General features: G+C 39.4%; 1 protein-coding gene and 1 long non-coding RNA gene across 10 annotated transcripts in view; one reads left to right on the top strand and one right to left on the bottom strand.

The window, feature by feature from the left end:
• The window catches only part of LOC309491309, an 82,340-nt gene extending 71,350 nt beyond the window's left edge, over positions 1-10,990 (top strand). The window contains exon 2 of the long non-coding RNA XR_014203014.1: positions 10,843-10,990. This is a non-coding gene — a long non-coding RNA (uncharacterized lncRNA). The remainder of the gene's footprint in view (positions 1-10,842) is intronic.
• Positions 1-23,593, bottom strand: part of znf609a (zinc finger protein 609a) — a 122,431-nt gene that overhangs the window by 13,393 nt on the left and 85,445 nt on the right. For all 9 annotated transcript variants that reach the window (XR_014202962.1, XR_014202963.1, XM_082160629.1 and 6 more), the window contains 2 exons: positions 18,820-19,045; positions 845-932 (listed from right to left, as the gene is read on the bottom strand). Coding sequence is in view for 7 of the 9 variants with exons in the window: in XM_082160629.1 (XP_082016755.1) it covers positions 845-932; positions 18,820-19,045 (314 nt within the window). In the remaining 2 variants the exon portion in view is untranslated. The remainder of the gene's footprint in view (positions 1-844; positions 933-18,819; positions 19,046-23,593) is intronic.

Genomic DNA, 23,593 nt, shown 5'->3' with positions numbered 1-23,593 from the left:
GCTGCCTCCTAAGGGCAGAGTCTCTTAAATGTACACAGTATTATGTACAGCAAATTATGTGTACCATGCAGTGCTGGTATCTGACCTTGGGCAGGTTACAGCATGATAAAAACATGTTGGAGTGTCTGTACTGTGCAAGGTCAAAAAAAAGGAGGCTCCTTCAGACCGTAGCTCATTATTATTGCCTCAAGCTATAATAACCCTTAATCTAAGGGTCATGCGAGAAGTTCGTGGCATTAGGACCCAGTAGAGGGTCTGTAAGTGACTACTAATGCTTTAGATCGATGCAAGGAGGAGAAAAGAATAGGGAGGATGGGAATCAATTCCTTCATGATGTTGCATTTCAAAAGGTGAGTGTCAGCAGGGGGTGGGGGGGCATTTTGACACATTACCCTCCAGTGCTTCCTTCATTACAGCAAAATCCCAGAGGAGATGATGAAGGGTCTAGCAGGAGTGTGTAGTGGTGTACGGATATACGGTACAGAGCTTTACACTGCATTTGGTTACACTTTATTTTAAGGTGTCATTGTTACAGAGTAATTATACATTTAAGTACTGAGAAATATTAATTAACAACATAGTCCTTACTATAGGATCAGGCTTTGGTTGAGGGTTAGTTGCACATAATTATGCATGATTTACTGTTATTCCTATGGTAAGTACAGGTAACACATGTAACAAGGACACTGTAAAATAAAGTGTTACCCTGAATTTGTGTGGCAAAACTGTGCCAAATTAGAATAAGTTTCCATTTCATAGCAAACTAAACATATGTATTCGTAAATTAGGTTGAATTAACGCTACAAAAACAGTACAAGCTTGTATTTTATGAAAGTCGTCTTACCGTGGAGGTGCCCAGTCATGTCGAGTGCAGTCTAAAAGGGTGCCCACATACGTCTTGTTCCTCCAGGTAACATTTACAACCAGCATACCTGAAGAAAAGACATCAACATAAGACATAAAATCTCAAGTACTGAAACGCATATAACAAAGTTGATTTATTCTACTTAACAGGCTGAATTAATGCACCTTTTAGCTTCACAGATCACAAAATGAGATGCTGGACGAGACGAAGCTACAGCTGAGATCACCTGAAGTCAAATATCTCATTGGGGATCTGGGCTTAGATGCAACGACTGCAACAAATCTTACGCCCATGAGCACGATTAGAATATTTAGGCTAGTTGGCAGAAAGATAAATGACTGCTTGTTGGCACGAGTATACTGCAGGCTTTACACTCCTCAGCACAGATGTCCAAATCTAGAACACCTCGTGTATAAAGACCACAGGAACAGCAGGGTGCGCAAAAAGCTATTAGTATGCAGGGGAAGTAAAGAATAGAGACACTGGTCTGACATTGCTGTAGCATTTCTCTCTCTCTCTCTCTCTCATATATATATATATATATATATATATATATATATATATATATATATATATATATATATATATAGTCAGACCAAAAATTATTCTCACACATATGTGTGCAGGACACTATAGTTCATTTATATAATCTATAAAAATTTGAGACCATAAATGATCCAGACACTTTGAGCTGATCATGTTTTGCTGAAGTGTTTTGTCTTTAATTGCTAATGCTCTTTTTACACACAGACTGAACAAAATGAAGCATTGCTTGGTCACTGGTTGAGCTAAACTGGTATTATCTAATTGTGTAGTTAAATTTAACAGCTGACAGATATTCAACATAATTCATGTGTGAGACAGTCTAACAGAAGGACGGACAAAACCAGTCAAATATCAACTGAGTTCTGCTCATATTTTATTACCATTTTCTAAACTATAGCTAATAAACTGTGATGATGTGAGAAATGTTGACGTGTCTTCATATATACATGTCGTGTTTGATTTAGGTATATAAAAAGATTCTTCCGAGTCCCGGGTGCCCAGATCTGTCAGCATTATCTCCAGCTTCCCGCAGGTTGTGTGTTGTGTGTGCTCCTGCTTGACATTTAGTACAGCAAAACCGAGACTCTGAGAGACACAGTGTGTCGAAAGAGTGAGAGAAATTAGCCTGTGCTTTACTGAGCCTCATGATAACACCCGGTGGAAACAGGATCAGTTTTTAAAGATGTAGTATCAGGAAACATTAAGTGCCTGGAATATGGTACACACCTCTGTGACTCCGCATCATCAAAGCAATTCCACCGTGCACACACACACACACACACACACTAACCTGACCCCTAACCCTACCCATCACACACACACACACCTCTGTATATTCTGTCCCCTTACACTGACTAACCCTACCCAATACCCATCACACACACACATCTGTATATTCTGACCCCTAACCCATCACACACACACACTAACCTGACCCCTAACCCTACCCAACCACACACACACACTTACCCGACCCCTAAACCTACCCATCTCACACACACACACACACACACACACACACACACACACACACACACACACACACACACACACACACACACACACACACACACACACACACACACACACACACACACACACACCTTTATATTCTGTCCACTTACACTTACCCTACCCATCTCACACACACACACAAATCAAGGATCTGCCTTTCCCAAACACCACACAAAATGTATCTCGGGTGCTTCTGAGGGCCGTCTCTGCGACCTCTCATTGTGACTGACAGAACACACACACACACACACGAGATCTCGGTCTGATTTCAAGCCGCTGTTCTCGACGGGGCATCAATAGCCCGCTTCTAAAACAGCTTATCAAGAGGGGCCAGGCAATAACAATCACACACTGCAGTCGACTGCAAAGAGACAAAACCCGTCCGTGTGTGTGTGTGTGTGTGTGTGTGTGTGTGTGTGTGTGTGTGTTTAGTTCTGCCTTTCACACTGCGTTTCCTTGACAACTGGCTGTTCGCTCATTCCATCTCAATGACACAAGTGTGGAAATTGAGCAGAATACTCGAATCATGTCTCCAAATGGGAAATGTTGATAATTGGCCTTTTGTACGAGACTGAAAAAAAATACCACTACATCTGCTAACAATTAGCATGACATCAGCTGTTGTTGGAATGGCAATCGTTACCAATGAAACCCAACCCGGGACCACCGACGGGGCAAGATGAGCCAATTCAATACTGGTTAAACAACTTAGCCCGATCATATGTGACCCTGGACCACAAAACCAGTCACATGTCGCATGGGTATATCTGTGGCGATAGCCAACAATACATTGTATGGGTCAAAATTATAGATTTTTCTTTTATGCCAAAAATCATGAGGATATTCAGTAAAGATCATGTTCCATGAAGATATTTAGTAAATTTCCTACCGTAAATATATAAAACATGTATTTTTGTGAGTGAATGCAGCACAATCGAGAACATAAATGGAGAAATATAAAGACGATTTTCTCAATTTTTCTATATTTTTGCACCTTCAGATTTTCAATAGTTGCATCTCGACCAGATATTGTCCTATCCTAACAAACCATACATCAATGGAAAGCTTATTTACTCAGCTTATTTGTGATGTATCTCAATTTCAAATGTCAATCTCACCTGAAATGTGACTGGTTTTGTGGTCCAGGGTCACACATCTATCTGAACGTCTCTCTCCACATAAGCTCTTCGCTCCGCTAATCATTCGGTTCCCAGAGACAGATTAAAGATTTGCTCCTACATTACAGATTTTTAAACCTTTGCTTAAAATTCATTCTTTTTTCCATTGCTTTTAAATGTTCCTTGATGATTATTTTGGTTTGTATTTTGATTTTCTTTTGCTATTTAGTTTAAAAATTGTCTCTGATTTTATTTGTGAAATTAGTTTTCTACTGCGTTTGCTTGTATTGATGTTATCCGCTGATGTAAAGCACATTGATCAGCTGCTGCTGTTTTAATGGTGCGATATAAATAAACCAAACCTGAAACTTCAGTGTCATTCTCCCAATCAGGGTTTGAAACCAACACCCGCCAACCCGTCAAACGCGGGGGAAAATCAACAGTGGCGGGTGACGCTGTCAAATCACCAGCCAATCAGGCGTGGTACTTATGTTTACTCACTTTGCTGGGGAAGTTCATGTAAGACAAATCTGCACAGATTAAGCACAAATACTCCTCAATAGTCATCATGATATATTAAATACAGCGTATTGCACAGAATCTGCTCATATCTGGCTCACTTGAACACACGCGTCACTACTCAACTAACGGCACGGTTGCTCATTTGCATTAAAGCAATAGCGAAGATTAAAAAGCATTGACAGAAAAGACATTGATATCTTTCCAGCATCCGTCATGTTTCTGATGTTCTCTGTACTGTACTGAGCTGTGCACCTAAAACACGTGTTCGGTGAAGAGGATGAAAGAGGAATGGAGGACTACAGGATTTAGTTTGAATAAGAAATGAATGTATGAAATCCAAATTTTATAATATAAACACACAGTACAGGCCAAAAGTTTGGACACATTACTATTTTTTATGTTTTTGAAAGAAGTTTCTTCTGCTCATCAAGCCTGCATTTATTTGATCAAAAATACAGAAAAAAAATTTAATATTGTGATATATTATTACAATTTAAAATAATTGGTTTTCAATTTATTATACTTTAAATGATCATTTATTTCTGTGATGCAAAGCTGAATTTTCAGGATCATTACTCCAGTCTACATGATCCTTTAGAAATCATTCTAATATGAGGATTCATTATCGAAGTTGGAGACAGTTCTGCTGCTTAATATTTTTTCATAACCTGTGATACTTTTTTAGGATACTTTGATGAATAAAAAGTAATAAAAAAATAAATAAAAAAAAGCAAATGTTTTAAAAATAGAAATCTTCTGTAACAGCAATATACACGACTGGTCAGTAATTTGGGGTCAGTAATTTTCTTTCTTCTTTTGAAATAAATCAATACTTTTATTCAGCAAGGATGTGTTAAAGTGATAAAAAGTGATAGTAAAGAAGATTTATATTATTAGAAAATATTTTTTTATTTTGAATAAATGCAGTTCTTTTTAACCTTTTATTCATCAAATATATTAGGCAGCAGAACTGTGTCCAACACTCATAATAAATCAGAATATTAGAATGATTTCTAAAGGATCATGTGATAGACTGGAGTAATGATGCTGAAAATTCAGCTTTGCATCACAGAAATAAATGATAATTTAAAGTATAATAAATTGAAAACCAATTATTTTAAATTGTAATAATATATCACAATATTATTTCTTTTCTTTTTCTTTTTTTTTTTATCAAATAAATGCAGGCTTGATGAGCAGAAGAAACTTCTTTCAAAAACATTAAAAATATTAATGTGTCCAAACTTTTGGCCTGTACTGTATAAGCTGTGACATAGTTAATCAGTTTTTTTTTGGCTATCATAAGTTCTGAATGTCCGGTAACTTAATCATTTAGTAGCCAAATTGGCCGGTGAGTACAAAAGTAAAATTTCAAACCCTGCTACCAAATGTATAATGTTATTTCTAATGGCACGCAGTGCGAGGGCTCAACTCCAGCACCCTATAAAAAGCAAGCCGTAATATAGTAACCCAGTCTGATTCTTTCAGTTTCAGAGCCTCATTAAATCACACTCAAAACAATCCAGTACAGTACAGGCTGGGAAACAGGTGTGCGCTCACTTCCAGAAATAATAAAGAGTCTCAATGCACAGGTGTGCCACAGAGACACAGTGAAAACACTGAATATGTGTGTGTGTGTGTGTGTGTGTGTGTAACTCGCATTCCCTGCCAGTGACCTCTACGTGTCAGCAAGTCTCTTGACGAAACCTGAGCACTAGTCGTCAGCTTTGAAGAGACATTTGCACCCTTGCACCGGAGACCTTTACTGCACACTACTTTAGCTTTTATAAGCTTAGAGAGAGAGAGAGAGAGTCACACAATGTCTGCTGTATAACTGCAGGTGTGGCTGCAAATCCTCCCGCATGCCTCATGTTTCCACAGTAGTGCTTAACTCTGTCAATGGAAGCCCTGACCTGCTCACACCATGTTTACCAAACATACATGATCTTCCCTGCAAACACAGATCATGTTTAGCCTTTGGTTCCTGTTTTTGGGAAACCAAAATGCCTTTAGGCTCTATTTTTGTAACCATAAACCAACATTTTGCAATTCTGCAAGAGGGTTTTTGTGAGACAACCTAAAAATAACCCGTACAGAGCACTGTGTAACAATGTGGTTATGGTGTGACAACCTAATAAGAGCCTATACATCAGAGCTGTCGAAATGGCTGAAAAGCTCAATTCGAATTTCTTTCTTAAATATCAGCAAAATTCGAATCCGAAAGGCAATACTTTAGAAAAAGTGCTGTATTGTGTCCTATGCCCACAAGAGGGCGCAAGCGAGTGCAACTAGCACATCTAAACCAAAATCAAGCATCACATCTTATTGAAATGAAATGACATTCACTTTTTAAACGATCGTTCTTGAATAAAATATCATTTCTTTAACGTGCATGCAAGGAAAATTAGGTTACAATTACATATAAACTGGATAAGCTAACAAACCGCATCAGTTACGCCATCATCATGTCTCGCGCACCGCTTGACGACATAATTCGAATGCACGATTTTTGCATTTCAATAAGCAGTTTTTATTTTTAAATTGTAATTATTAAAGGGTAATTTTTTATTTTTTATTAATGCAACCAATAAAAAAACACACCAAATATTTTCTAATGGCTATTTTGTACATTTTTATAACCACATCTTTACATTCCAAGAATGTTCTAAGTAACCAAAAATGTGCTGCTATATGAAGAAATCGGCTTCCAACAAAAACTATGGATTACAATCTAATCTTAAAACAACAATCTCTTCCTTCACAGAACTGTGAATATAACAGTAAAAAAAAAAAAAAATCTCTCCACACCCAACGTCTTCATTCATCAGTAATTAGTCACAGATAACCTGTAAATCATCTTAGCGTTCTCACAGGTTGGGTCTCAAGACAGCGCTCCTAATTGTGAAGATTAAGGCAAGCGAGGCGCTGAGAACTGGGGGTTGGAGGGCTATAAACAATGAGATGTAAAACCCAACCTTGTTTCCATCTGCTCATGAAGCAGACGTTTATTCACTCTCGAAAGCCGCCCAATCATTAACCAAGCTGTAACTCTCTCTGGGGAACGAGCCTCAGGCACTTGGTTCCACTTATCTGGTGAATTCTTGCAGCGTTACACATTTCCCTTCTCTCTATGCCAGTTAAATCTTATGCAATCTGCAATTCTACAAATGGTTATCTGACACACTAGAGTATTAATCTTGATGCAAACAAACCACGGCTCTAAATTTCAAAGCAATTTCTCCACTGAACGCGGAGCTAAATCAGACTCTTGAGCCGTTCTGACGCAACAGATGCACTGCAGCCATCGACATGTTAAAGGGATAGTTAGCCCAAAAATGAAAATTAGCCCATGATTTACTCACCCTCAAGTCATCCTAGGTGTATATTAGGGCTGTCACTTTTTATTCGATATTCGAACATGCATTCGAACATGACGTGAAATATCCGTAATCGAACTATAAATAAACAATCCGGTTTTTAAAGTGCCATAGTAGCGCATAGTATATATTCGAATATATTGCTTGGTATTTGATACCCGTTTGAATTCGATTTTTCTCAAAAGTGACAGCCCTAGTGTGTATGACATTCTTCTTTCAGACAAACACAATCAGAGTTATTTAAAAAAAATGTGTTTGGCCAGAAGCTAGTTATTTAATTTCATAATGTTTTAAATATGGATATTTTTCTTACACAAATGCATCGCTTCACTTCAGAAGGCCTTTATTAACCTCCCGGAGCAGTGTGGAGCACTTTATGATGGATAGATGCACTTTTATGGACTTCAAAACAGAAACCGGCCATTCACTGCCATTATAAAGCTTGGAAGAGCCAGGAATTTTTTTAAATATAACTCCGATTGTGTTCGTCTGAAAGAAGAATGTCATACACACCTAGCATGACTTGAGGGTGAGTAAATCATGGGGTAATTTTCATTTTTGAGTAAACTATCCCTTTAAACTAGCCTGTCATTGTTTGTTGATCTTGCAAGAGCTTGACTAAACTCACCGTACGCCTCTTAACCCAGTGATATTACGCAAAGTGGATGAATCATTACAAGTCTGTGGATCATGGAAAACGTGACGGCAAACGAGCTGAAAGTACTTGCTTCATTGTGCTGGCCTTGGCTGTTTTCCCCACTTGCTTAGCGAGGCTCTCAATGGCTGTTTTGCATACTTCTATTCAGCCTAGCTGCCAAGAGAAGCAAATTGGTGTGCCAGACAAGTCCAAACTAAGACTGCAGGCGTATTCTCGGGGCTAAGAGAAAGACATTCTCGATGTCTCACTGAGTTAAGAAACAGACAGTAAAGAGCCTTGAATGATTGACTAGTCGACTGAGGGCTCTTGTTTGTTTGTTTTCGCATTGTTTGAAGGGCAGGTAGCACTTTCACATACAACGACAAGCTATATTGCGTGAAACCGACAAGGGAAACTGATATCTTTGGAAAAAAAGTAAAGATTGGATGCAGAAAAACAGCCTTTATGCCACATCTGAAGAATCCCATGATCAAATGGATGGAAAAAAGCAGCTGATTCCTTCAAGAGGAAAAAGAAACATGTTGAATTCAGAGTCTGAGGCTAAAGGGCCGTTCACACCAAGAACGATAACTATAAAGATAACTATAACCATAACTAGATTTGCATTTACACCAAGAACGATAACTATAACGATAACTATATTTGCGTTCACACCAAGAAAGATATCTATAAAGATAACTATAACTATATTTGCATCCACACCAAAGAACGATAACTATAAAGATAACTACAACAATAACTATATTTGCGTTTACACCAAGAACGATAACTACAAAGATAACTATAACGATAACTATATTTGTGTTTACACCCAGAGCGATAAGTATAACGATAACTATTTTTGCATCCACACCAAAGAACGATAACTATAAGATAACTATAACGATAACTATATTTGCATCCACACCAAAGAACGATAACTATAAAGATAACTACAATAATAACTATATTTGCGTTTACACCAAGAACGATAACTACAACGATAACTATAACGATAACTATATTTGTGTTTACACCAAGAGCGATAGGTATAACGATAACTATATTTGTGTTTACACCCAGAGCGATAAGTATAACGATAACTATTTTTGCATCCACACCAAAGAACGATAACTATAAGATAACTATAAAGATAACTATATTTGCGTCCACACCAAAGACCGATAACTATATAAGATAAATATATTTGCGTCCACACCAACGAACGATAACGTTCTGTTTATTCTAAGCTTGCACGCTGCGATTTCAAAGTGTTTATTAGATTTTTGAGCTAATAATCTAACCGTGAATTTAACTGACATAGTCAATATAGTGGAATAAAAATAACACCTAGTCTTTTTTTACCGCAACTTCAAAGGAAGCAAGACAATGTTGTGGAAACGAGCGCTGGAAACCTGAGGTAATACTTCTGTTTATTCAGAGGGTATGAATGATTGTTTAAAAAAAATCAAATCAGACCTCAGCGATTAACTTCTCCGCAATGTCGTCTGCCATTTTAAATGCGCGAGCTCTTTAAATTAGAATGGATTCTGATTGGCTGTCAGTGTTTTATCGTTCAACAGCTGGGGAAAAAATCGTTCCGAAAGTGATCCCAACTACATTGTTCCCCATATCGTTATCGTTATAGCTGTGGTGTGATCTCTGCTATTCTTTAATATATTGAGAAAGATTTTTAGAACTATATCTTTATCGTTATCTTTATCGTCCTTGGTGTGAACTATCCCTTTAAGACTACTCTTTTTGGGTTAGTCCATTAGTGAACCTTGGTGGCGACTGGAGGAATGGAAGTCTGACCCCCACCACCCCTCCATCTAAAAAGCAATGCACTTGTCATCTCATATCCCATTTCTACCCTGTGCCCTTGCCTCAGAGCAATAAATGGGTCATTTCCATTGCTGTGGGCCCCTTAGTTCAACCTTCCCCAATGGCCCCACATCAAAGAGGATCCTATTGGCAACAAAGAACTGACGAGCTCAAAAAAAAAAGAGTGGGGGAAACAAAGGGGCCTGGGTCACCAGTCTAATTTCTCTCGCAAAGACTTTCATTAATAGGCAAGCATGGACCCGTAATCTGCCCCCATGTCCCGCTAGGCTTAGGGAGGGGGCAAGAGAAAGGTCTTTTGGCATTGACCCTGCACCTCCTTCCCCATTCTCTTTAAACTCGTCATTCTCCGTAGTCCCTCTTTTCACCGGCTGAAGGTCAAATGGAGAGAAACAGGGTGGAAAAGGGGATCTATGTTATGGGATGAGACAAAGGCAGGCCAACAAGCTCGGGGAGTCCGTACTCAAGGGTGTTTCAAAAGTAATTGTCTCTGATTAATGAGGAAGAAAAAGATAAATTCAATTTAATGAATTTCAAATGGTGTAACCATACCCATAAAAATAGGGATGCACGATATATCGGCCACCATATCGATATCGGACGATATATGATCATTTTTAATGTTATCGGCCTGATAAGAAAAATTGCCCGATATGTTAAAGTCGATAAATAATGGATTATGTCCTTCAGCTGAGACACTTCAGATGTGCACTGTTCAACATGATGGTTTTGAATTGCTTGAAATATGATTGGAATCACTTTAAAAAAAAAAGGAAAACACAGTTCAGTGTAACGTGCAGCTCGAGTCTGTCGGCTACATATAATGAGAACATTATAATTGCGTGCTTGAGACATGGCTTTTAATGATGAGACTTTTGTTTTTGTAATCAGGATCTCAATTTCATAAAAATTTGGATTTAGATTTATCGGCCAATATATCGGTTATCGGCTTGCAAATATAAAGAATTATCGGTATCGGCCAATCCCTAATAAAAAAATAAATACATCATGAAAGACATGAGTCTATGCATCTTTATTAATTATTAATAAAACGTTTTAGTTAAAAAAATATATAAATAAAACAAATAATACAAGAATTATCAAAGCCACTTAATAAAAATATGCTAATAAACGACAAACACAAATTTCCTCTTTGACATCTGTTTTTGCACGAGACTAATGCAGGAACAATCAGTCATCCTCAAAGAACAGAAGTGGTTGTCAAAGACTTGATTTTTTTTTATGAGGTTGCGATCCTTTGACATGTTCGCTCGGGTGGCTGCTTCCACTGATTATCCGGGTCACATGACCGAGGTGAGCAGGTCTCTTGAGAGAGGGGGAAGGAGTGCACTTCTTTTGTAATTTCCAGGCTAGTGATTTAGCACAGCTGAGTAACTTGTGCTTCGTTCCCTTCCCCCCCAGACATCAATCCTCTGCACTCCTTCCCGGAGGACGATGAAGGGTTGCCAGGTGCCGGTTATAAACCCTTGAGTAAAGCAGAAATGAAAGGTACACAAACACACCTTGCCATTCAAACCTGGGAAATAAACAATGACTCTTTGGTCCCAGGCGATATCTTCCCGTACACTTTGGTATTACTGAAGGGAGCTCTAACGTCAACACCCGCGAGGCCATTTCTTGCTAGTGTGTCTTCATCGGTTTTGGATTTTTTTCAGCTTGCAAAAGCCAGAAGAAATAAACGAGCGAGAACGGGCTGCATCTGGTCATTGGCTACGTTTACATGCCACCAAATAATCCATTAGTAATTGGATTGATGGCTCAATCAGACTGAAAAGCCTTCATGTAAACACCTTAATCGATCCGATTGAGCTCGATCCGAATGAAATGTCGATCGGATTGTAAGGGGTGGTTTATTCCTTTTCTAATCTGATCGAGAGAACATGTAAACACTTGATCGGATTGAAAACTGAAACTGAAAGGACTGCACATGTGCAATGACGTAGAAATAGCGTAATGACATGCGGAACAAGCGGTTCTTCCTGTTGAATAAAGTTTCATTTAAATGAGTGTCCCGTCATCCGATAATCCTCCTTTCTCTGTGTGTGTGAAGTGGAGCAGGACAACGTCCCACCAGTCCCTGTTTCAGACTCTCATCCACAGACAACTGGTTTTGGGCATTTTTACCCCGTGATAAATATAAGCAGCGGCACAACGGTTCATATGCTCATAGTCTCCAAATTATGAACAGAAATGGATAAATATTAGGCTAAGTCTGCTGTTTAAAACAAATAAAGAACTGATGTAGGAGAATAGTTATTAAGCGCAAACAGCGGGAAACTCTGTATATTAGTTCAGTGTGCGCATATCAAAAAAACAATTCCGATTTGAAGCTCGTGACATAAACGCACACATCAACCCGATCACTTGATTAGCGTTCATTACGTTCGGATTCATCAATCGGAATGAATTCAGTCCAGTTGAAACAAAAGTTGTTAATGTAAACGTAGCCTATGACTCTTTGTTCCCAGGTGATATCTGCTCGTACACTTCCCTATTACTGAGAGTAACGTCAACACCCGCAAGGCCATTTCTTGCTAGTGTGTCTTCATTGGTTTTGGATTTTCAGCTTGCAAAAGCCAGAAGAAAAACACAAGCGAGAACGGGCTGCATCTGGTCATTGTTGTCCAATATTGACGGCGCTGACAGGAACGGAGAAAGCCAGGCCGATCCCGCTGCGAAACGCAAGACGAGGAGGAGAAAGACTTTGATGGAAGATCTGAGAAAAAAAGAAAAAAAAGGAAAGAGACAAAAAGGGAAGTGTGGAACAAAACCAAAAGCAGAGCTTGACCACAAGCCGAGAAAGAAAAAGACAGGCTGGATCTGGCATTGTGTATGCGCTTGGCTCAGTGAGGTCAGTCTGACTGACAGAGAAAAGAAAGACACAAGAGATACTAAGAAAAGGAATGAATACCACACTCTCCAAGGCAAACATGACAACCCAACAGGGCTCTTTGTGCGTTTTCCAGACCGGCTTGCCTGAGCCGACATCCACATGTCAAGTGTCTGTCTTCATTACATTCTTTCGGAAAAGGGGACAATAGCCACGACACAAGACTTCTGCTCTGGATTTGGACAAATCCACTGTGTTTATGACAGACACGCCGGTTGGAGAGGTGGAAATGTGCCATCAAGAGAAACAGCTTTCAGACAGATCCAAGGACCTCCTCACAGCAAAGTAAACAACCTCTAATTGTTTGGAAAGGTCTGGCGGTTCTCCAGAACAACGTTTGTCTTGCCTACTTCGCCATTTGCCTTTAAAGACATACTTTACAGTCAAAACAAAGATTATTCAGACACCAGATTTTGTTTATTTTTTCACTAGTGTGTGCAGGACACTATAGTTCATTTATGTAAGTGATGATTGCAAAATAAAGTAAACTGTGACATATTATACACAATAATTCTTCATACAGTGACTACCAGTAACATTTGAGACCATAAATGATTCAGACACTTTGAGCTGATCATGTTTTGCTGAAGTGTTTTGTCTTTAATTGCTAATGCTCTTTTTACACACAGACTGAACAAAATGAAGCATTGCTTGGTCACTGGTTGAGCTAAACTGGTATTATCTAATTGTGTAGTTAAATTTAACAGCTGACAGATATTCAACATAATTCATATGTGAGACAGTCTAACAGAAGGACGGACAAAACCAGTCAAATATCAACTGAGTTCTGCTCATATTTTATCACCATTTTCTAAACTATAGTGAATAAACTTTGATAATGTGAGAAATGTTGAAGGTGTCTGAATACATTTTGGTTTGTCTGTATATTACCCTTTTATTTCTGGAAAAGACAAAGTCTTGTGGTTAAGGCTCATTTGAACACCAGAGCATCATGCTTTCAAGACGTTAAACGCAGGACTGGTTATGGCTGCCATCCAATAAAAAGAGAGAACTTGCTCCAAAGATATTCCCACAAAGGACAGCCAGGACTTGCTTTGCGTGTGTAGAGGTTTGCCACCCGGACTCAGGCATCGGAACAACTCTGGCCTGGCAAAGACTCAAGATAGTTCTGCTAAAGCCAAGCTAACGTCGCACCAGCTCACCACAGGGATGTTTTTCCGGAGAGGAACTTCAGGAGCCATAAAACTCTGGAAGATTTGACATTTCAGAGTGTCAGTAGGTGGGAACGGCAAGAGAAGAGGCTCTTGGCGTAGACCATAGACTGTAAAAAAAGATGGACGACGCCCCTTCACTCTCTTCCATTGGTGAAAAGTGAAGCCGCCAAAGTCCCTAATATGGCGCTGATTTGGGACCTGATTCTGCGCAGTACTGGAGTCGCGATATCAAGGTCCCGCCCTCACTCACACACACACACACACACACTTACTACAACGTTTACTGCTGAGCAACTCATTGTGTCAGTGTGAAATAAACAGTTATGGACATGTAGAAATTAAAGTTGAAGCTCCAATCTCCTCCCGAAAATCCCCCAAAAAAGGGTTGGTGCCTCAGCGATACTTCATTTAGAGAAGCTGTCAATCACAGCTGTCAATCATGACGTCACATTCCCGTTTTTAAAGCATTAAATAACTAACTAAGACCAAAGTTATATAAAAAAACGAACACTTAAACTTACATCAGCGTGATAAAAACTACCTAAGGGTGTACTCACACTAGGCACGGTTGCCATGAACCGGGCCCGAGTACGATTGTCCCCCCTCCCCACTCCCCCTCTGGCCTGCACTCACATAGGGTTTCAGCATTCGTGCCGGAGCACGCTTACTTCATTATGGTGCGACGGTTTCGGGATAAACAGGAAGAGCGGCGCTCTCACTGAACACAATGGAGTCCAGCACGGTTAGCGCTCACACTGCATGCGAACCGCGCCCGAGTCCAACTGAACCGTGCTCTGGCCCACCTCTTCCAAGCGGGCCAGGGCCGGCTAATCGAGCCGCGCCCGGGCACGGTTCGGAGCACTCACACTAGTCAAACGAACCGCGCTTTGGTGGTCAAACGCACTCGGGCACGGTTCAAACTGGCTAGTGTGAGTACACCCTTTAATGACAGAAAACCTCTTTGGAATTTTTTTTTTGAAGTGTAATTTGATTGTTTAGTTTCCATTGCGATCGATGGAAGGGCGATCGATTCAGGACTTGGCGTAGACATGCATGTTGCTACGCTGATCTTGCAAAACGCTTTTTTCTCTCCCAATCTACCATCTACTTTCTGTGAACTAGGGTTGGGTATCGTTTGAATTTTAATGATTTCTATTCTTATCGATTCCTAATTTCGATTCCAATAGGATATAAAATAAAAAAAAACAACAACGTAGATATCATTCACATTTAGTCTAATTATAAAACATTTAATTGTAGCTGAATATCATGAATAAAAAAAAATTAAAAAAATCAACAGGCTAAAGAACACTTACACAAGGAACGTTTGCCTGTGGTTTAAAAATACCTTAGAAAAACAACTAGCCTAACTAAGTTCAAATTTAAAGCATCATTAAAAGACAAGTAAAAAATTAGCAATCTAAACAATTAGATCGGCCCTCTTCTGAACGGAGGCGGGGAGCAGCAGCTCATTTGCATTTAAAGAGACACACACACACAAAAACTGCACGTTTTTGCTCACACCCAAAAAGGGGCAAATTTGACAAGCTATAATAAATTATACGTTTTTGAGCTGAAATTTCAGAGACACGTTCTGTGGACATCATAGATTTATATGACATCTTGTGAAAAAGGACATAATATGTCACCTTTAAAGTCATATTGAAATGCTCACAGAGGAAATCGAAATGTTAATTTTATAAGTAGTATCCGATTCCTGACCTCAAGTATTGGAATCGAATTTCGATTCCCAACCCTCCCATGAACCCCCCATTATTCGCTCTGGTTTTGAGGAGCTGTCACTGGTGGATAGAGGAGGGATTGGGGCATTTCCATCTCCTCACGCTGACAGCTCAGGAGGAGGCCGATCTTTGATCCACACGGGTCTCTGTAAATACTGCAGTCCCAAAGGTCAGCATTTGGTAGTCAAATTACACAGCTAAGAGGAGGTTCAGCCTTCAGGTGCAAATGAACATGACTTTAGTTAAACAGAACGAAACATTTTAGACGAGAATCACATACATATGCAGGAACAATTCATGCACTAGTGATGCAGAAAAACTAGCCAGCTGTGCAAGTTCATTTCTGTAGGCTGGTGTGATTTATTCTGAATGCTAATACCTATAACTAGAGATGCACTGATATGAAAATTATGGCTGATACCGATAACCAATAATTCTTTATATTTGCAAGCCGATAACCGATATGTTGGCTAATAAATCTAAATAAATCCTATTTTTATACAATTTCTGAGAGCCTGATTACAAAAACAAAAGAGGCACCATGTCCCAAGCACACGATTATAATGTTCTTATTATAATTGTATATAGCCGATATGACACTATGCATTTTTTCTTTAAGTGATTTCAATCATATTTCAAGCAATTCAAAACCATCATGTTGAACAGTGCGCATCTGAAGAGTCTGAAGAAAATAAGCCATTATTTAACTGCTTTAATATATAGGCCAAAATCTTCTTATCAGGCCGATAATGATTACATTAAAAATTTACATATATTGGCCGATACCTATTTTTATTGTAAAAAATTAACCACAAAAGTCATTACTGATTCTTGCTGAATGAGATAATATCATTAGCGAGAACTAAATGAAAATAAACTAAAATAAACTAAATTCCAATATGGTCCTTTTACTATCGGTCTTTGGACCAAAACTATAGTTATCTGAAATAAAAATAAATAAATAAATACTAACATTACTAGAAGTTTAAACTAAAATGCAAATATATTTTCATGAATACAAAACGGATAAAAATAACCATGATTTTTTTCCCATTTTATATAAAATGCAAATGCAACTAGATAGAAATAACACTAGGCTATTGTGAAAATACTAGTTTGATAATTGTACCATATTAGTTTAGTTCAAAAAATGTAAATATGGCAGCCCTAAAATAAAATAAAAGCTGAAAATACCGAAGTTAACCTTAAAAGTGAAAACGGTAACATTTTACAATAAGGCTTCATTTGTTAACATCAGTTAACGTGAACAATGACCAATACTTGTACAGCATTTATTAATATCAGTTTATGTTAATTTTAACATTTAGCTACTAAAACATTAAGTTAATGTACTGTGATACATGAACCATGAATAACTATTTTCAAAACCAGGATGTACCATATGCATATTAAAACCATCAACTACAATCATTTTGAGCGGGAATTAATGTAAACACAGATATCGGACACCAGTCCTGTCTAAAGTGAATGTAAGCAGGATCGGATATGGTCAAAAGATGGGATCTGTGCATTAAGACTTGCGGTGTAAATGCAGCACTTTTGACCTCGCATGATATTTTCAGTCAAAGCGATTCTGCACGTTCGCATCAAAAGGCAAAATGTGTCCGGTTGCTCAAATAACACAAATCAGCCAAATAGCACAGCGAGACTTACTTGTGTGTTATTGACACTGCTAAAACAGAAGCTGAATTGTCAGGTTAATTTGCCTGTAAATGCCTGCTAGCCTATAAAAAAATAAAACTCGCCCCGGGGGACAGTCTGACAGCAACTTCCACAGCAAACAACACACACACACACACACTTCACAGGCCTGAGGAATGAAAAACAGAGAGAGGTTCATTATCAAACTGCAAATGTCTGGATTTTGTTTGTTTCCAGCACAAACACAAGCAGACGGCTAATGTCTAGTCCTGACGCTTACATCTGAACTGTTTGGCACAGGTCCTAGATGAAAAACACCGGTTTTTCTGGGGGAAAAGCGTTTCTGTCAGTCACCTGCACCAGCTCAAGCCAAGCTGGAATTAGTGTCCAGGGAGAAAAACAAAGCAAATACAAGCGTGTTTTCTCTAGTGTGCACTTTTCTAGATGAGTAACAAGCACAAAACAGGCTTGATTATTTATATATACACAATATCCTATTGGAAATCCATATTAAACATTGTCGAGAGCCGACAGATATCACTGAAATAAGCGTCCTGAGAAATCACCGAATCTGAGTGTCAGCCAAACAGAAACGAGCCAATCGGAAGCGTTATTGGAGGATGGGGGGTTTGACGTGATCTAATTCATTCATTGTGGCAAAATGGTCAAATCGTTTAGAGCATTGATCGAGATAACAGGGGAAAAACACACAAATAAATCAGCTTGTGATCAAACAGATCTATCAGTTTAAACCTGTTCTTCATTAGGGCTGCATCTAAATCAAACGCAATATGACTGTAATATATATCACACAATATGTGCTAGTTTAGTATCACTATTATACGATTATAGTTTTGTTAATATTATTTAAAAAAAAATTATGTTTTCATTTTAATTTAGGTTATAGTGGTTATAAGGGTTAGTAATTTTGTTGTAATTTTAGTTTTAGTTATTTATAGTGCTTGGCAACGATTAATCGAATCTAAAATAACAGTTTGTTTACATAATATATGTGTGTGTACTGTGTATAATTATTTTGTATACATAAATACACACATATGCACGTATATTTGCATGTATGTATATGTGTGTGTGTGTGTATATTTAAATTCAGTAATTTCACTTAAATGGCGATGAAAATTACCTATTAAAATTCTAGAAGAAAATTTCAAATGGCACTCTTCATATATATACACATACACAAAAAAAATCCACTTGTCTCTGACAAGCGTTAATGTCGAGCCCTGAACCTGGAACAATTTAAATCACAACTGCAATATTTATCAGGGGGAAAAAAACACAATTTGATTTTGTTCCTCCCATGTCTTCATTTGAACAGACTCGCACTTTGAGCACAACAGCGATGACATGTTTAACTGATAGCGTGCGCCATCTATCCGGCTCTTACCGTCCTCGGTCTCCTGCCAGACGATGCCCTCCAGGTTGACGCTGGTTCCCGGTTCACAAGGACCCAGACACTCGGGCTCGGTGGCCAGAGCCACGTCTGAGGTGTTGACGGCCACAGAGCGCGTGCGCACCATGATCTGCTCGCACGAGGACGAGACGTCTGTGTTGAGCGCTGGCGCGAGGAGGTGGAGCGGTGGAGGGGCCGGCGTGGACACCGGAGACTCCATCTGTGGGACATTACAGAGAGGATTCGGTTAGATCGGGATCACCACAACATCATGAGACTATCGAAACAGGGTTTGTAAACCGGCTAGAGAAATCATTCCTGTAGGACCATCTCAAAGCATTCAATTATTACGGTAACACTTATGAACTGCACGTACAGCATTTATTAATCTTTGTTAATGTTAATTTCAATATTTACTAATACTTTGTAACAATTTTGTTAACATTAGTTAACGCACTGTGAACTAACATGAATGAACAGCTGGATTTTGATTAACTAACGTTAACAAAGATTAACAAATACTGTAACAAATGTATTGTTAGTTAATACATTAGCTTATGTTAACTTATTGTAAAGTGTTACCATTATTACTGTACGGTGACACTGAATAACCCCTGATGTGAGATGCCCAACAAATGAATGTGAAACCGTTTAATGCTAAAAAAATATATATATGTAAATGATCCTAGAATTTTGTTCAAATACAAAGACTTGGAGTAACACTTTATAACATAATAATATAAATATTATATATAATATAAAATGAATATTTTGTGTTACATTATCCATCAGTAGTAATATTGGTGAATATTTATATTTTATATCAAATATTTTTATTAAAAAAAAATATGTATAAATAAAATGTATATCAAAAATATATCAAAAATAATATTAACTTGTAATAAATATATAAAATATATACTATTCCTCAGTGTTACTCCAAGTCTGTATGTTAACTAAATTCTGGGAGCATTTAAATATTTTTGAGCAAAAAAAGGTTTCACATTCATTTGTACACATATATACACACACATACACATACACATACACATACACATACACATACATCAATAATTAGTCATTAACGTTAATTTCAAATAAGGTGAAAGAAAAACAAGGACAAGTAATAATTACAATGACTGTAAACAGACAGTTATGAAAGCGTAAGCTGCCATTACACTTAATGCCAAACCTCTAGGTTCAATCATAGCGATTATAAACCGGGTGAAGTGTGTGAGCGCAGTGTAGAGGGAGTAGGCATGTGCCGGTATCACATTTTCATGCTGCGATTAATTGAGTGAGCTTTTATCACGGTATACGGTATTATCACGATATTTTAATTGCACATGAGAAACAGAGGGATTGGGGGGGTGATGTAAAAAATAAATAAAACTTGCATCACAAGGTGTAATTGTGATTGTCAAAACATTTGGTAACTAAACTGAATTTTATTAAGTTCTATTGCTTAACACAAATTTAACGATTTCAATTCAATACTTGGGATTTGATTTAAATCTTGATTCAATATTGACTAATTTTGGATAAATATTAGGAAGGCTACAGTAGATAGCCAACATGTTATTTTTTTCTCATGAAAAAAAATATCTCACATAATGCTATGTAACCATATAGAGCCCTATCAGCTGGCATTGTTAAAGGTTACAAATAACGAATTAAATCAAATATAATGTGGTTTTCATTATAATAACAATTATGTAATGACACAAGTAAAAATATAATAAATATGTAAAAAAGTGCAGTGCACATATTCAGCAAAATACTCCTCTTTATCTATTTGTTTTAGTCATCTAACATGCTGCTGGTCATTAATGGTTTAAATGTAACGTTCTGTGACACAATTGTTCTCCTGTTTCATATCAAAAGTAACCTGCTCTGTCTTGTTTGACGGTCTTCGTGTCCTCTTTGCTCCGCGATTTTTCTCTGCGTGAGAAAACGGATGTGTGGCGTGAGCGTGTGAGGAGTCTCGCGCTGAATGCGTCGAGTTGGCAGCTCTGCTTTTTGAAGCGGGATGGATCCGGATAGATCGGCGGCGGCCATAGACTGTAGGCGGCGGCGTTCCTCCTTCCGCCATGCTGCTTCTCCATGTGAGGACTGTTTACATTAGACTAGAAGTGTGCACCGGCCGCATGCTTATACACCTGGCGATTGTTTACATCAGAGTGCGCACGTGTTTCGCGCAGCATATACGCAGTGTTTGTTTAAGCGGTTGATGGAAAATAAGCTATAATGCGCGTTCTAAAAATCTAAATTCGGATCTATTATTTTTCACGGTATTTTGAAGTGCCCGCGATAACAATATCGTGCATATTCATTACCGTGATTTATCGCATTACCGAATACCGGCACATGTCTAAGAGGGAGTAGTGTGTGAGAGTAGTGTGTGAGCGCAGTGTAGAGGGAGTAGTGTGTGAGAGTAGTGTGTGAGCGCAGTAGAGAGGGAGTAGTGTGTGAGAGTAGTGTGTGAGCGCAGTGTAGAGGGAGTAGTGTGTGAGAGTAGTGTGTGAGCGCAGTGAAGAGGGAGTAGTGTGTGAGAGTAGTGTGTGAGCGCAGTGTAGAGGGAGTAGTGTGTGAGAGTAGTGTGTGAGCGCAGTAGAGAGGGAGTAGTGTGTGAGAGTAGTGTGTGAGCGCAGTGTAGAGGGAGTAGTGTGTGAGAGTAGTGTGTGAGCGCAGTGTAGAGGGAGTAGTGTGTGAGAGTAGTGTGTGAGCGCAGTGTAGAAGGAGTAGTGTGTGAGAGTAGTGTGTGAGCGCAGTTTAGAGGGAGTAGTGTGTGAGCGTAGTGTGTGAGCGCAGTAGAGAGGGAGTAGTGTGTGAGAGTAGTGTGTGAGCGCAGTGTAGAGGGAGTAGTGTGTGAGAGTAGTGTGTGAGCACAGTGTAGAGGGAGTAGTGTGTGAGAGTAGTGTGTGAGCGCAGTGTAGAGGGAGTAGTGTATGAGAGTAGTGTGTGAGCGCAGTGTAGAGGGAGTAGTGTGTGAGAGTAGTGAGGGAGTAGTGTGTGAGAGTAGTGTGTGAGCGCAGTGTAGAGGGAGTAGTGTGTGAGAGTAGTGTGTGAGCGCAGTGTAGAGGGAGTAGTGTGTGAGAGTAGTGTGTGAGCGCAGTGTAGAGGGAGTAGTGTGTGAGCGTAGTGTGTGAGCGCAGTAGAGAGGGAGTAGTGTGTGAGCGTAGTGTGTGAGCGCAGTAGAGAGGGAGTAGTGTGTGAGCGTAGTGTAGAGGGAGTAGTGTGTGAGTAGTGTGTGAGCGCAGTGTAGAGGGAGTAGTGTGTGAGCGTAGTGTGTGAGCGCAGTAGAGAGGGAGTAGTGTGTGAGCGCAGTGTAGAGGGAGTAGTGTGAGCGCAGTGTAGAGGGAGTAGTGTGTGAGCGCAGTGTAGAGGGAGTAGTGTGTGAGAGTAGTGTGTGAGCGCAGTAGAGAGGGAGTAGTGTGTGAGAGTAGTGTGTGAGCGCAGTGTAGAGGGAGTAGTGTGTGAGAGTAGTGTGTGAGCGCAGTGTAGAGGGAGTAGTGTGTGAGAGTAGTGTGTGAGCGCAGTGTAGAGGGAGTAGTGTGTGAGCGCAGTGTAGAGGGAGTAGTGTGTGAGCGCAGTGTAGAGGGAGTAGTGTGTGAGAGTAGTGTGTGAGCGCAGTAGAGAGGGAGTAGTGTGTGAGAGTAGTGTGTGAGCGCAGTAGAGAGGGAGTAGTGTGTGAGAGTAGTGTGTGAGCGCAGTATAGAGGGAGTAGTGTGTGAGAGTAGTGTGTGAGCGCAGTGTAGAGGGAGTAGTGTGTGAGAGTAGTGTGTGAGCGCAGTGTAGAGGGAGTAGTGTGTGAGAATAGTGTGTGAGCGCAGTGTAGAGGGAGTAGTGTGTGAGAGTAGTGTGTGAGCGCAGTGTAGAGGGAGTAGTGTGTGAGAGTAGTGTGTGAGCGCAGTGTAGAGGGAGTAGTGTGTGAGAGTAGTGTGTGAGCGCAGTGTAGAGGGAGTAGTGTGTGAGCGCAGTAGAGAGGGAGTAGTGTGTGAGAGTAGTGTGTGAGCGCAGTAGAGAGGGAGTAGTGTGTGAGCGCAGTAGAGAGGGAGTAGTGTGTGAGAGTAGTGTGTGAGCGCAGTAGAGAGGGAGTAGTGTGGGAGCCTGGGATTATTTAACCTTAATGCCAAGAGCCATTAGTGCGCTCGCTGATTATCACTCATGGTCAACGATGCTTAAAAATATGGGTTCATTTCGTCCATTCGATTTCACATTCGTCGCTGCAAATTCAGCGCTAGACACACGAGCCGATTTGATAATCTAATTATGGGCTTTTGTTGAGTTGAATTAAAGCTTGTTGGTGGGTGACACAGAATTAAAAGCTAAAGCTTTGAGATAAATGTGCCAATATCCTTCAAAACAGACATTAAACTCCTCCACAGTAATTAGCCCGTATCTCTGCTGACATGCATCAACGTTCGCTTGGGTTCGGTTCGTTCGGGAATCAATGGGATCATCTGGGATCAAGGGTTCGGATGACACTGACCAAACGAATGTTATGGACCAATCATGCAGCAGATCAGACCAATTAAAAAACAATTAAACTCAATGGCACTTCAGATTCTTCAGGAAAACCACGATGCAAATCAACAGACACCAACTTTGGCTTTTCGTTTCACTGGGAACAGACAAACAACGATAACTGGAGTATTTCAGTCTTTCTACTTTAATTCAATGTGTTACTTTGCGATTATCTGTGAAATTCACTTGCAATATCCAGTCATTTGTTTTTGCGTAGTTGGATCTTAGCGGGTCACATGAA

The sequence above is a fragment of the Leuciscus leuciscus genome (genome assembly GCF_965113295.1).
Source record: "Leuciscus leuciscus genome assembly, chromosome: 25".
NCBI lineage: Eukaryota > Metazoa > Chordata > Actinopteri > Cypriniformes > Leuciscidae > Leuciscus > Leuciscus leuciscus.
The sequence above is the reverse complement of the archived record's forward strand: the minus strand, read 5'-3'. Positions and strand labels throughout refer to the sequence as shown.